The sequence below is a fragment of the Myotis yumanensis genome, unplaced genomic scaffold (assembly GCF_028538775.1).
Source record: "Myotis yumanensis isolate MYYU_CA2020_CCGP unplaced genomic scaffold, mMyoYum1.0.hap1 SCAF_3, whole genome shotgun sequence".
NCBI classification, from domain to species: Eukaryota; Metazoa; Chordata; class Mammalia; order Chiroptera; family Vespertilionidae; genus Myotis; species Myotis yumanensis.
The window spans coordinates 17,759,309-17,773,020 of NW_027223754.1; the positions used below are offsets into that span (position 1 = coordinate 17,759,309).

The 13,712-nt window shown below is 44.7% G+C and overlaps 1 protein-coding gene across 6 annotated transcripts in view; it reads left to right on the plus strand.

Moving 5' to 3' along the window:
• Positions 1-13,712, plus strand: part of WRN (WRN RecQ like helicase) — a 129,669-nt gene that overhangs the window by 41,595 nt on the left and 74,362 nt on the right. For all 6 annotated transcript variants that reach the window (XR_011470731.1, XR_011470730.1, XM_070408353.1 and 3 more), the window contains 3 exons: positions 1,084-1,456; positions 2,746-2,826; positions 5,847-5,982. Coding sequence is in view for 4 of the 6 variants with exons in the window: in XM_070408353.1 (XP_070264454.1) it covers positions 1,084-1,456; positions 2,746-2,826; positions 5,847-5,982 (590 nt within the window). In the remaining 2 variants the exon portion in view is untranslated. The remainder of the gene's footprint in view (positions 1-1,083; positions 1,457-2,745; positions 2,827-5,846; positions 5,983-13,712) is intronic.

Genomic DNA, 13,712 nt, shown 5'->3' on the forward strand with positions numbered 1-13,712 from the left:
TTCTGTTCCATTGGTCTGTGTGTCTGCTTTTCTGCCAATACCATTCTGTTTTGATTATTGTCACTTTGACAATATGATTTCACTCGTATGTGTGGTATAAACAGAAAACAACAAATGAACAAAGAAAAACTCATAGGCACAGACAACAGTATGGTTTACCAGAGGGGATGGGGGTAGTAGGGGAGGATAAACGGGGTTAAATATATGATGATAGAAGGAGACTTGACTTTGAATGGTGAATACACAGTGCAACATACAGAGGATGTATATAGAATTGTACACTTGAAACTTAGTGTTACCCCAATAAATTTAATAAAATTAAAAGTCATGTCATATTTTATTAAGTATTGATTATAATTCAGAAAAATTCGAAGAGCTAAACAAAAGCATTAAATTGTATAACATTATCTTTGCTCAACAGAATCCCTTTTCTCCCTTTAATTTCTATTTTTATTAACTAAAAATTGCTTTAATAAGCCCTATAACCAATATGTAAGATAGTGTGTCTCATGTTATACTCTAGCAGTGGTAAAAAGTATGACTGGTGCCGAAACCGGTTTGGCTCAGTGGATGGAGTGTCGGCCTGCAGACTCAAGGGTCCCGGGTTCGATTCCGGTCAAGGGCATGTGCCTGGGTGGCGGGCGCATCCCCAGTGGGGGATGTGCAGGGGGCAGCTGATCGATGTTTCTCTCTCATCAATGTTTCTAACTCTCTATCTCTCTCCCTTCCTCTCTGTAAAAAATCAATAAAATATATTAAAAAAAAAAAAAGTATGACTGGTATAAACAGTTAGTTTGGGACCAAAAGCTGCTGCACTTAATAAACATAAGTCACCTGTTGATTGCAGAGGTGCATTGCTGGTTAGAGAGTAGCCTACCAGCTATAAGTCTATAGTGGGCATTAGGGAATGAAGAGCAACTTTAATCCAATATCCAATGTGTAATTGAAAAATAAAAACAAAACAAAACAGTGTGTCCTTGAAGTAAAGGTCAGTTTAGAAAGCTATTTGTCCCAAAGCATTAAAACTTGTCCTTATAGTTTATGCAATTAAAGCTGAATTAACCTTTCTTAACATGTTTTTAGGGTTTCTATACTATTGAAGGATATTTCAGAAAATCTGCATTCACTGAGGAAGGTGATACTCGGTTCTCCTGAGACCGAACCTAGGTCCAGCATTAATTTTAACTTCCTATCATTCGAAGATCCAGCTGGTGGAGTACAACAGAGACAAGAGGAGACATGGGACACAACACTTGATAATTTAATTACACAGGATGGAGAAAATGTGCTTGGAAATGAAGTGAAACAAGAAGATGGACTAGAACACAATAAATTGAACGAGAATACAGAAGGGGGTTGTCTAATGTCGTTAGATATTACAGAATATGAACTGCAAGTTTTGGAACAGCAGGCTCAGGAAAAGAACCTTAGTGATGTTACTTGCAAATCTCCTGAGGTACTAAATAAAGATAAAACAATTTTCATTCACCCGTAGAGGTTGGCACATTTTTTAATGTGAAGGGACACATAGTAAATATTATAGGCTTTGTAGTTCGCACAGACTCTGTTGTAACTACTCAATTCTGCCCATTTCTGTGTGAAAGCAGCTATTGACAAATGTAAGCAAACGAGCTTGTCGGTGGTTCAATGAAATTTTATTAACAAAAGCAAAAAGTGAGCTGCATTTGGCTTGTGAGCCATATTTTGCTACTTCTGACTTAGTATAATAAGCAGCATCTTACAGTTTTGCAGTGGAAAGATTTTATAGTGTCAGCACACATTTATTGCAATTTACTATTTTAGCATTTCTCCTGCCTTTTACCTAATAGCTATCTCTGCTAACATCTGTGTTACCCTTTAATTTTTTAGAAATTTCATATTATGTGTATACTTTGAAATGATGTTTCATATAATGATTCAGAATTATGATCAGGATTTCATGATCTGACTGACATTATTTACCCTAATTATTGCCATTTTTTATTATGTAATAATTAGTAGCATTTTTTATTTATCCATGAAGTACCTCATTTAAAATGTGAAAGAGTTAAAAAAAATTTTTAAGCTTAATATTTTCAGGTTAATTAAGGTTCTACATTCTTTTCCTACTTACCGTTTAAAGATTAGACATTTTTGGGTGATCTTTCTTCCATATGTCTTCTGTGGGTTTCTTTTGTGCAGATTCATGTGCTGTTAGACACTTGCTTTCTGGGGATTGCCAAAATTTTGTAAAGTTTCCTCATATCTAAATAGCAGTAGCTAAATAAATAACTTATCTGACATTGTTTTTCAAATATATGTAGATGCTATTTGTAAAATACTGATTTACTTAAAGGTATTTTTATGATCATAGATTGATCCCGACTTTGTGTAGAATTTTTCAACTTTGCAAAGAGGTTCTTATGCTCAAAAAGTTTGGGAAACACAGTTTGACATTGTTTAATGATAGTTGAACTTGACATTGTGTTCTCATTTGTAGTGTGGGCTTTATTTCAAGTTTAATGTTTCTTTTTTTTATCTTTCCGATTATATTTCTTTCTCTTTTTATTTGTTTTTTTTTTTGTTTCTATGTTAATTCCTCCTTCCTTCTTCCTCCCTACCACCCTCCTTCTCTTCTGTCTCTCTATCATAGAAACATATAAATATGTATTATAAATTTATCTTAGAGAAGAGAATATTTTGTAGAAGAGAGGTATGGAGTCAGTGGAACTGAAATTAATGTTTTAAATCCTTTTTTTTTTAAAGGATTTATCTTCCAAGGATAATGAAGAAGATACATCTTATATAATTGAAAGTGATGAAGATTTAGAAATGGAGATGCTTAAGGTATGTTTAAAATTATGGAAAATTACTTCCAGTTCTTTCCAAAGGACATTTAATTAACTAAAAAATTGCCTAATTCTAAACTGGTTCCACTACAATGAGATTGCTATCAATTATGTAACATTAGATTTTGCTTTCCAATTCATAGTTCTTTATACTTTACTAGAGGTCCGCTGCACGAAATTCATGCACAGGTAGGGTGCGTAGGCCTGGCCGATGATCAGAGCTTATCTGTGGGGTGACTGGCAGGGCGATTGGGGGGGGGGGGGGGTCACTGGCACCCGCCTTGGCTGGCCTGGGGCCTGCGGGCTAGAGGCAGCTCCTGTGTTGCATGTCTGCCCCCTGGTGGTCAGTGCATGTCATAGCAACCATTTGTTCTGCCAGTTCTGCTGTTCAGTCAATTTGCATATTAGGCTTTTATTATATAGGATATGTTCTATGATTAATGTTTTAGTAGTAGAATACTAATCTTTACAAACTATAAGACATATTAATATGTTTTTTGTGTTCCTTCTTAGGTCACTTTTTAAAAATCTTTTCCTTGAGGGTGGATTGTGGTTCAGCTCTCCAGTATTGAAATAGGTTTCTTTCTTGCCATTCATGTGTATCCCCTTTTATATAGAAGTTCTGTATTTATACATTCAGTATTCTTTTTTCTTTCTTTGGTTTTATTTACTGTGAATATTTTATATTTATTATATATAATCTTCTAATGTAAATGGTTCAGTTTTCTCCTGTTATCAAAAGGAAATTACTGTTTTATTAGAGGCCTGATGCACAAAATTCATGCAAAGATGGGCCTTCCTTCCTCTGGCTGTCGGCACTGGCTTCCCTCTGGCTGCCAGGACCTGGGCTTCCCTCTGGCTGCCGGCAGCCGGCAGCCGGCAGCCGGCCTCAGCCCTGCCCCCCACCTGCACCCACCTTGGCCTGGTGCTGCCCATGTCCAACCCCAGTCCCCACTTCTCCCTTGATTGATTGTCCCACCGGCCAGTGGCCTGGGCCTCCCTTTGCGGGGCGATTGAGGGGTGATGGCGGGCCCCCCCTCATCAATCACATCACACCCACCTTGGCTGGCCTGGCGCCAGTGCATGTCATAGCGTGGTCATCCAGACAGTCGTTCTGCTGTTCAGCCGTTCGGTTGATTTGCATATTACACTTTTATTATTATAGCTAATTTATTTATTTATTTTTAATATATCTTTATTGATTTCAGAGAGGAAGGGAGAGCGAGAGAGAGATAGGAACATCATTCAGCGGCTGCCTCCTACATGTCCCCAGTGGGGATCAAACCTGGACATGCACCCTTGACTGAAATTGCACCCAGAACCCTTCAGTCCACAGGCCAACACTCTATCCACTGAGCTAAACTGGCCGCTAGGAATATATATTTTATTGATTTTTTACAGAGAGGAAGGGAGAGGGATAGAGAGCTAGAAACATTGATGTGAAAGAAACATCAAATCAGCTGCCTCCTGCACACCCCCCACCGGGGATGTGCCCACAACCAAGGTACATGCACTTGACCGGAACCATACGTGGGACCCTTGAATCTGCAGGCCGACGCTCTATCCACTGAGCTAAACCGGCTAGGGCAGGGCATAATTTTTTTATTTTCTACCCCTTCACCCAACCTCTAGTTTTTTTTGTCAGGTCTGTGGATCAAGAATGATAGAACGAAAAGTCTGAATTCAGCCAAATTAAGTGAAAATGAAGTGCAGAAGTTCACAATTATGTGTACTTACTATTTTTTATTTTTAGGTTGATGTGATATTTTTTAAAAATGAAATGAGATTAGGCTCCTGATTCTTTAGTTTTGAGGCAGAGTACTGGGTAGTGATTAGGAATGTGAATTCTGAATTTAGATGTGGGTTAATTCCAGCTTCTCATTTATTAGCTGTGTGACTTTGAGCAGGTTTCTTAGCCTTTTTTATTCTAAATTAACAGTTGTAGTTCTTACATATGGTGTTACTTTTGAAGAGCTTAGTAGAGCCCGGCATTTTGTAAACTGTTTAATAAATATTAGCTAATAGTAATAATAGAACATAAGTGCCAAATCATATTCCTTTATTAATTAACCATTTCTCTGAAGAATGCTGTTTAGGTAGTGAATTTATAGGATACTTATAGATTTCTATAAGCATATTATATATGGAACCTCTTAGATGACAACTTGGTGCCCATGTGAGAGAACTTTATTTTTAAAATGCTTTTCTAGTATGTTTGTTAACTTGAATAAACAATCAGGAACAGAACTTTTACTTTCCTTTTCCAGGCCTTAAACGAATATACTTTAAAAAAAACTTTAAAGTCAAATTTATTAAATGGAAGTTTTAATAAAAGGAGAAAATTAGAACTGTAGTTTAATAATTCTTCCTGTCACTTCTCCGTAAATAATTTTACAAATGAAACAATTTTGAAAAATCCTAACAGTCTTTAACTACATAATCTTCATTTAGGAAAGGAAATCAGATATTGTCAGACAAAATAAAAACAAAAAACTTTATTTTACATTTGTAATATTTCTTGCCTAAAAGTATTTGAATCTTTTTGTTGGTGTTTTGACAATATCAAAAACACATTTATTGTTTGCTTATAGTTTAAACCTTATGCTTACTCAAAAAGAATATGAGTGACGTGTAAATATAGAGAAACTCATTACAAAAATAATATTAAAATCTGCATCTACCTCTTAGGAATTGAAAACATTGACGTATGATGAAGAAAAAATGTTTTAAATCATAAATATTCAAAATTTATGATAACTCTTTTAGGTACAGTTCCTTATATGCTATTAATGACCTCTGTTTATGCCGAAAGGATTCCATCTTTGGCCTTTTGCCTTAGAAACCATTTTTGAACACATATTTAAATTGGAGCACACATGTTCTTTTGTGTAATTGCTTGCACATCTGCCAGCTTTGAACAAAATTGTAGGCTCTGTTAATAATACTCTTTTTGTGTTTGGTGAAAAAGATACGACATTGTCTATGGTTTTGCTTTTAAAATTATTTTTAAACTCCCAGTCTTTAGAAAACCTAAACAGTCGCACAGTAGATCCAATTCATTCAAAATGCATGGATGTGGAAAGCAATCTGAATGTTCCTTGTAAAGAAGATGAAGATGAGGATGAAGCTATTGAAGAGGAAGAAGAAAATGAAGGTAAGCACTGAAATATGAAATGACTCACCTCTGATACCTACCAGTGACTTTAATTTCGGGCCCAGTTTATAAATATTTTGGAGGTCAAGGGTTTTGTGGCATGTAGTTGATTAATTCCTATAAACTTGTCATTAAATCCCTTAGTGTTTTGGTCTTCATAAAGCACAATCTTACTATTTATAAAAGTAGAGTAATGGAAGTGTCATTTGGTGGCTGTGGTGATGTGAAACTTGTCATCCTGAATTTTATATTTTGTTTTTCAAAATTATAAAAAATTATTAGTAAAGAATTAATGACTGATATTAAACATTATTATAAACTAGAGGCCTTGTGCATGAAATTTGTGCATGGGTAGGGTCCCTAGGCCTGGCTGACGATCAGGGCTGATCTGTGAGGCTATTGGCGGGGTGATCTGGGCCCCCGCTCGCACCTGTCTTGGCCTGGCACTGCCCGCTCGCTGGCCCCGCCACCGCAGCCACCAGTTGGGGCCTGTGGGCTGGGGGAAGCTCCTGCATTGAGCGTCTGTCCCCTGGTGGTAAGTGCTTGTCATAGTGACTGGTTGTTCAGCCCATTGTTCTGCTGTTTGGTTGATTTGCATATTAGGGTTTTATATAGATAGACTAGAGGCCCGGTGCACAAAATTTGTGCACTCGGTGGGGGGGGGGGGGGGTGCGTCCCTCAGCCCGGCCTGTGCCCATTTGCAGTCCAGGACCCCTTGGGGGATGTCCACCTGTTGACTTAGGCCCACTCCCCGGGGAATCAGGCTTAAGCTTGCAGTCAGACATCCTTCTGGTAGCCAGGGAGCCCTCGGGGGATGTCCGACTAAAGGCTTAGGCCCCCACGGGATCGGGCCTAAACTGTTAGTTAGACATTCTTAGTGCTGCCATGGAGGTGGGAGAGGCTCCTGCCACCACCTCCACACTGGCCAGCCATGAGCCAGCTTCTGGCTGAGTGGCACTACTCCTTGGTCTGACCTAAACCTTAGAGATTAGTACTTCATTTTACAACTTTTTCTCGGTTTATAGGCAGCAGCAAACTCAGACCACACAGTCGGGTGTGCAAGAAATGTTGCTTTCTTTATTGTTTAGTAACCAAACCTAACTTCAACTTCAGCCCCCATTCTGCCAAGTGAAAAAACAAAAACAAAATATTATTTAACTTAGGTTCCCCACCCCCTTCTCTGGAGTTGTACTTCCATGTCAGACAGTTTATATCTCAGGCAGAGGTGCCAAAGAACCGAGCAGGGTCAAGAACATGTGGACCTCAGTCTTCTGTCTGGACTGGCCCCCACCCAGTGCCCTTGACCCTCACCTGACCCTCACCTCAGAGCTCAAGTCCATGCTGACCCCTGGTATATTCTCCTCATCTGGGCCTTGAGGCCTCTTGAGTCCAATTCGCTCTCTTCATCCCTCCCTGCCACCTTCTCTGTCTCACACAAAGAGCTATTGGGCTTTCTGGGGTGAGGTCCTCTGACACCTCCTCAGCCCCGTTGCATGGACATCATCTTGGTGCCTTGGTCATGGCCACAAAGCTGTGTGGCTGCTCTCAGACCCTCCGTCTCCTGCTGCCTTAGGGAGTGACTCAGTGGGAGGGGAGGGTCACAGTCCTTTTTACATGGCCGCCAACAAACACTCAGTGTTCCTTCCCTCTAGTTCTCCTTCTCCTCCTCACCCCAGTCCAGGCACGTCTATGTGCAGGGCAGGGGAGGGTGGGAGGCAGGGGTGTCTCTGACCCAGCACACAGGCTTCCAGATCCACTGCTTCCCCAGGAGGCCTTCCATGCTCTGGACCTCGCACCCAGAACCTGTCCCCTCTCAGCTGCAGGTCTTTGCCCACAGTGGTCAAGTCTGTTTAGAGCAGTGGTTCTCAACCTTGGCTACACATTAGAATCACCTGGGAATCTTTTTAAAATCCTGATTTCTGCGCCTCATCCTTTGTTACTAATGTTGTGGCTCTACCCCATAACAAAGAAACAGAATTTCCAGAGGATGAGGCCCAGAAATCAGGGTTTTAAAAAGATTCCCAGGTGATTCTAATGTGCAGCCAAGGTTGAAAACCACTGGTTTAGAGGCTTGAAGTCAAGAAGTGCCTCTTTGTTCTCTGCTTTCTGGAGGCGGTCAGCGTGGAACATTCCTGCCCTGGATTGGGGAGGGGTCTCTGGGTGTTAAGAATACCAGGAGGGGGAGCACAGACTCCTCTGAGAGCTCAGAGAGTGGAAGGGCAGCACCCCCTCACCTCTAACCCCAGGACATTTCTTTAGAAGCAGAAGCCTCATCCTGTGCAGGGGCCTGTGCTGGCTGCCTCAGTTTCTCAGAGACAACGAATTTGATGAACGTCTTTTCCCCACTGCAGTAGCTGCTTCATTTGTTCGTTCTCGCATTTTTCATTAGCTGCTAAATCGCCTGTGGCTGCAAACCTGTTGTGCCTGACTCAGCCAGTGGGGAGCTATGGGAGCTGTGCAGGGAAGGGGGAGGGGGGCCCGGCCTGCAGAGAGGGTCAGTGGTGCCTGCCGGGCTGTCTCAGAGGATGTGGCTTAGGTTAGGTCCTGTCCTTTGGCGACTTTAGGAGAGGAGGCCATGTCCTCCGCTCCCCACTTTGACTCAGGGGCGGAAGTTCTCCTTGCTCTCTGGCCCCATAACTCAGTGGATCATAGTGGGATGCGGCAGGCAGGCGGCTTCTGCGACTGCAGACTGCATACAGGCGCCAGCCGGAGGTTTCTGCGGCTGCACACACTGTGGGCAGGCGGCTTCTGCAGCCGCACACGGGCCAGGCCCTGAAACCCGGGACCGGATCGGGTCACGGACGGCGGGCAGGCGGCTTCTGTGGCTGTACACAGGCTTGAGCCGGCAGCTTCTGTGGCTGCACATGCTGTGGGCAGGCGGCTTCTGTGGCTGTACATGGACGCCAGCCTGTGGCCCGGACCTGATAGGGTCACGGGTGGCGGGCAGGTGGCTTCTGGGGTGTCCCGGGTTGCCGCTGGGCCTGCGCCCCAGCTCTGCCCTCCAATCGCCATGCTTGCCGCCTGGCCTGTTCCCGGGCCCTCCCACCCTCCGATAGCCATGGGGATCGCTCCGCACAGGCCAGCCGGCAACCCTGGCCCCTGGGGTCGGGTTTGCTGCCCGGCTTTCCAATGGCGATCACCGGCTGGGGGAGGGGAAAGGCGGCCTTTGCCCACCCTCTAGCTCTTGCCTGCCGCCTTCAGTCCTTCCCCTTTCGCCTCCCATCATTGGGCATATGCAAATTAGCCACCATCTTTGTTGGGTTAACCGCCATATTAGTTGGCAGTTGATATGCATAAGGATATGCTGATTAGCCAATGGGAAGGGTAGCGGTCGTACGCTAATTACCATGTTTCTCTTTTATTAGTGTAGACTAGAGGCCCAGTGCACAAAAATTTGTGCACTCGGGGGGCGGGGGGAGGGGGGTCCCCATCCCCGCCTGTGCCCTCTGGCAGTCTGGGACCCCTCGGGAGATAACGACCTGCTGGCTTAGGCCTGCTCCCGGGTGGCAGAGGGCAGGCCCAATCCCTAAGTGCAGCCCCTGGTCAGGCTCAGAGCAGGGCCGATTGGGGAGTTGGGGCGCAGCCCCCTGTCATGCACAGAGCAGGGCGGATCGGGAGGTTGTGATGCCACCCTCAGTCACGCTCAGGGTAGGGCCGATTGGGGGGTTGGGGCACCGCCCCCTGTCACACTCAAGGCAGGGTCGATGGGGAGGTTGCGGCGCCACCCCCTGTCACACACAGAGCAGGGCCGATCAGGGGGTTGGGGTGCTGCCCCCTGTCACTCACAGAGCAGGGCCGATCAGGGGGTTGAGGAGCTCCCCCCTGTCACTCACAGAGTAGGGCAGATAGGGGAGTTGGGGCACCGCCCCCTGTCACACACAGAGCAGGGCGGATCAGGGTTTGGGGCGCTGCACCCTGTCACACTCAGGGCAGGGCCAGTGGGGAGGTTATGGCTCTACCCTATCACCCACAGAGCAAGGCCTGTGGAGGGGGGTTGGGCGCCACCCTCTATCACCCACAGAGCAGGGCCGATCAGGGGGTTGGGGCACCACCACTGTCACACTCGGGGCAGGGCCGATGGAGAGGTTATGGCTCTACCCTGTCACACACAGAGCAGGGCCCGTGGGGGAGGGGGGGTTGGGGCGCCGCACCCTGTCACACACAGAGCAGGGCCGATCAGGAGGTTGGGGAGCTCCCCCCTATCAGGCACAGAGCAGGGCTGATCAGGGGGTTGGGGTGCCTTCCCCTGTCACGAACAGAGCAGGGCGGATAGGGAGGTGTGGCCCCGCCCCCTGTCACACACAGAGCCGCAGGGCGATCAGGGGGTTTGGGCGCTGCCCCCTGTCACGCTGATCCCGGTGCCGGGAGCCTCGCTGCTCCGCTGATCCCGGTGCTGGCAGGCATATTACCCTTTCACTATACAGGATAGAGGCCTGGTGCATGGGTAGGGGCTGGCTGGTTTACCCTGAAGGGTGTCCTGGATCAGGGTGGGGGTCTCCACTGGGGTGCCTGGCCAGTCTGGGTGAGGGGCTGAGGGCTGTTTTCCGGCTGGCGAGTGACTAAAGCTTCCAACCGCTCCTTGTTTTCTCTTTTTTTTTTTTTTAAATTCTGGGCCAGCTTTAGCTCTGAGGCCTCGCTGCTGAAAACATGGATACAATGTTTCAGTCTGCCTGGCTTTCAGTCCGGCTGATTTCTGGGGTTTTGTTTAGCTTTTTATTTGCAGCATAGTATATAGTTGCTTAGAGTTGCAGCTGAGAGGCTCCCAAGTGAGGTGGGGAACGTTGGAGTCCACAGCAAGCAAGCCTCATGCTCGCTTCAGTGCCTGGCTGCCTGCCGCCATCTTGGCTGACAGTTAATTTGCATATACTCACTGATTAGCCAATGGGAAGGGTAGCGGTCATACGCTAATTACCATGTTTCTCTTTTATTAGTGTAGATGGGATAGATACATAGTATCTGTTTTGCAGGCGCTTATTGCTTAAAACAAGTGGCACAATGTCAAATAGCAAAATAGACTGATTTTTATACTGTGTATACTAACTATAGTAAGAATCCACTAAGTAAACCTATTATTTAAGTGAAGTAATAGCATCTATTATGATAAACTATGGATCTTCTCAAGAAGTAGAACACCCTCTAGAGCTAGATTTTATCAGTGTTATAATATGGAAATTTAAGGTACATTTTATAGGTGGAAACTATATGAAGATGTTAAAAAAATGTTCTCCCCCTAGCTTTCTTTTTTTTTTTTTTTTAATTAAATCTTTATTGTTCAGATTATTACATTAGTTACTCTTTTTTCCCACCATAACTCCCCTCCACCCAGTTCCAACCCCACCCTCTGCCCTCACTCCCCACCCACTGTCCTCATCCATAGGTGCACGATTGTTGTCTAATCTCTTCACTCACCCCCACACCCCTTTCTCCCCCCCCCCCCCCCAAGAATAGTCAGTCCATTCCCTTTCTATGTCCCTGATTCTATTACAATCACCAGTTCATCAGATTATTTATTCACTTGATTTTTAGATTCACTTGTTGATAGATGTGTATTTGTTGTTCATAATTTGTATCTTTACCTTTTTCTTCTTCTTCCTCTTCTTACAGGATACCTTTCAGCATTTCATATAATACTGGTTTGGTGGTGATGAACTCCTTTAGCTTTTTCTTATCTGTGAAGCTCTTTATCTGGCCTTCACTTCTGAATGATAGCTTTGCTGGATAAAGTAGTCTTGGTTGTAGGTTCTTGGTATTCATCACTTTGAATATTTCCTGCCATTCCCTTCTGGCCTGCAAAGTTTCTGTTGAGAAATCAGCTGACAGTTGTATGGGTACTCCCTTGTAGATAACTGATTTTCTTTCTCTTGCTGCTTTTAGGATTCTCTCTTTGTCTTTTGCTCTTGGCATTTTAATTATGATGTGTCTTGGTGTGGTCCTCTTTGGATTCCTTTTGTTTGGGGTTCTCTGCGCTTCCTGGACTTGGAAGTCTATTCCTTTCACCAGGTAGGGGAAGTTTTCTGTCATTATTTCTTCAAATAGGTTTTCAATATCTTGCTCTCTCTCATCTTCTGGCACCCCTATAATTCGGATGTTGGTACGCTTGAAGCTGTCCCAGAGGCTCCTTACACTATCTTCATATTTTCGGATTCTTTTTTCATTTTGCTTTTCCGGTTGGGTGTTTTTTGCTTCTTCGTATTTCAAATCTTTGACTTGATCCTTGTGACCCTCTGGTCTGCTGTTGGGAGTCTGTATAATATTCTTTATTTCAGTCAGTGTATGCTTAATTTCTAGTTGGTCCTTTATCACAACATCGAGGGTCTCATTAGATTTCTTTTTTTTTTTTTTTAAATATATTTTATTGATTTTTTACAGAGAGGAAGGGAGAGGGATAGAGAGAAACATCGATGAGACAGAAACATCGACCAGCCGTCTCCTGCACACCTCCTACTGGGGATGTGCCCACAACCAAGATATATGCCCTTGACCGGAATCGAACCTGGGACCCTTCAGTCCACAGGCCGACGCTCTATCCACTGAGCCAAACCGGTTTGGCCTCATTAGATTTCTTGAGGATCTCACTACATTTATCGGCGGTCTTACCAGTCTTTTCGAGGGCTTCTAAACAGTTCTTTAAAGACCTTAAAAGTGTGGTTTTGAACTCTATATCCAACAGTTTGCTTTCCTCCAATTCTGTCGTTTGTGTCCTGTTTCTTTGTCTCGGCATTTTTTTATGCTTCGCTGTGTCGATAGAGTGCCTTTCTGTGCTAAGTGTCCCAATTACCTAAGGTAGACACTCTTGGTGCACCCCCTTGTGGGCTTTGTGCACAGTCTTGTTGTGGTTAAGCCTTGATTGTTGTAGTTATCACTGTGAGGAATTGACCTCCAGGTCAATTGGCTGTGAGAATCAGCTGTGTCTGCGGTGGGAGAACTTCTGTGCTGGAGACACCCCTCTGGGGCTAGACTTGCTTCGATGGGGCTTTGGTGCTCACTGAGTCTGCCTCCTGAGTGTGTCTTTTATGGTTCCACGGAGCTTAAAGCTGGATGGTCCCACTCTGACCTCTGGGCTTCCTGGCTCCTGGATCTCTAGGGAGGTGCTAATCTAGCCTTTGCCTGAGGCTATCCAGCAAAAGCCTCCCTGCAGGGCTTGGGCGGGGCGGGTCCCACGGGATCAACAGGGCGGGGTTAGCAATTATGGCTGCTCTCAGTCTTGCCCTCAGAGGCTCTGCTTCTCAGTGTCCCAGTAGTCGCTGCAAGCCCCACAGAGAGAAAGCTGCCCTAGGGTTCTGAGCGATGCCAGACAGTCCCGCTTCTCCTGTATGAGTCTGGGTCCTTAGAGACTCGCCCGGTACTGGAGCTCAGAGCCTGAGACTCCCTCCCGATTGAAAACAACCGCGCCCTCAGCCTCCAGCCCGCTCCACATGCACTCCGAACCTTAGTATTTTACTTCAGCACTGCGCCTCCTCTGAGCCTCGGTATGCTTTTCTCTTTCCTCCTAGTTGTAGAACATCCACTCAGCCAGCTTTCCTGTGGTTCTGGATGATGTCCATTCCGTCTTTTAGTTGTATTTTTGAAGTGGTTGTTCAAGGCAGCAAACTCCCGTGTTTACCTATGCCGCCATCTTGGTTTCTCTCTCTCCCCCCTAGCTTTCTTGAATTAAATAAATATATGTTTTATCCAAATCAATTTAGCATTCTATTTAGAATTGTTAAAGCTGAGAAGTATAATGACTTCTC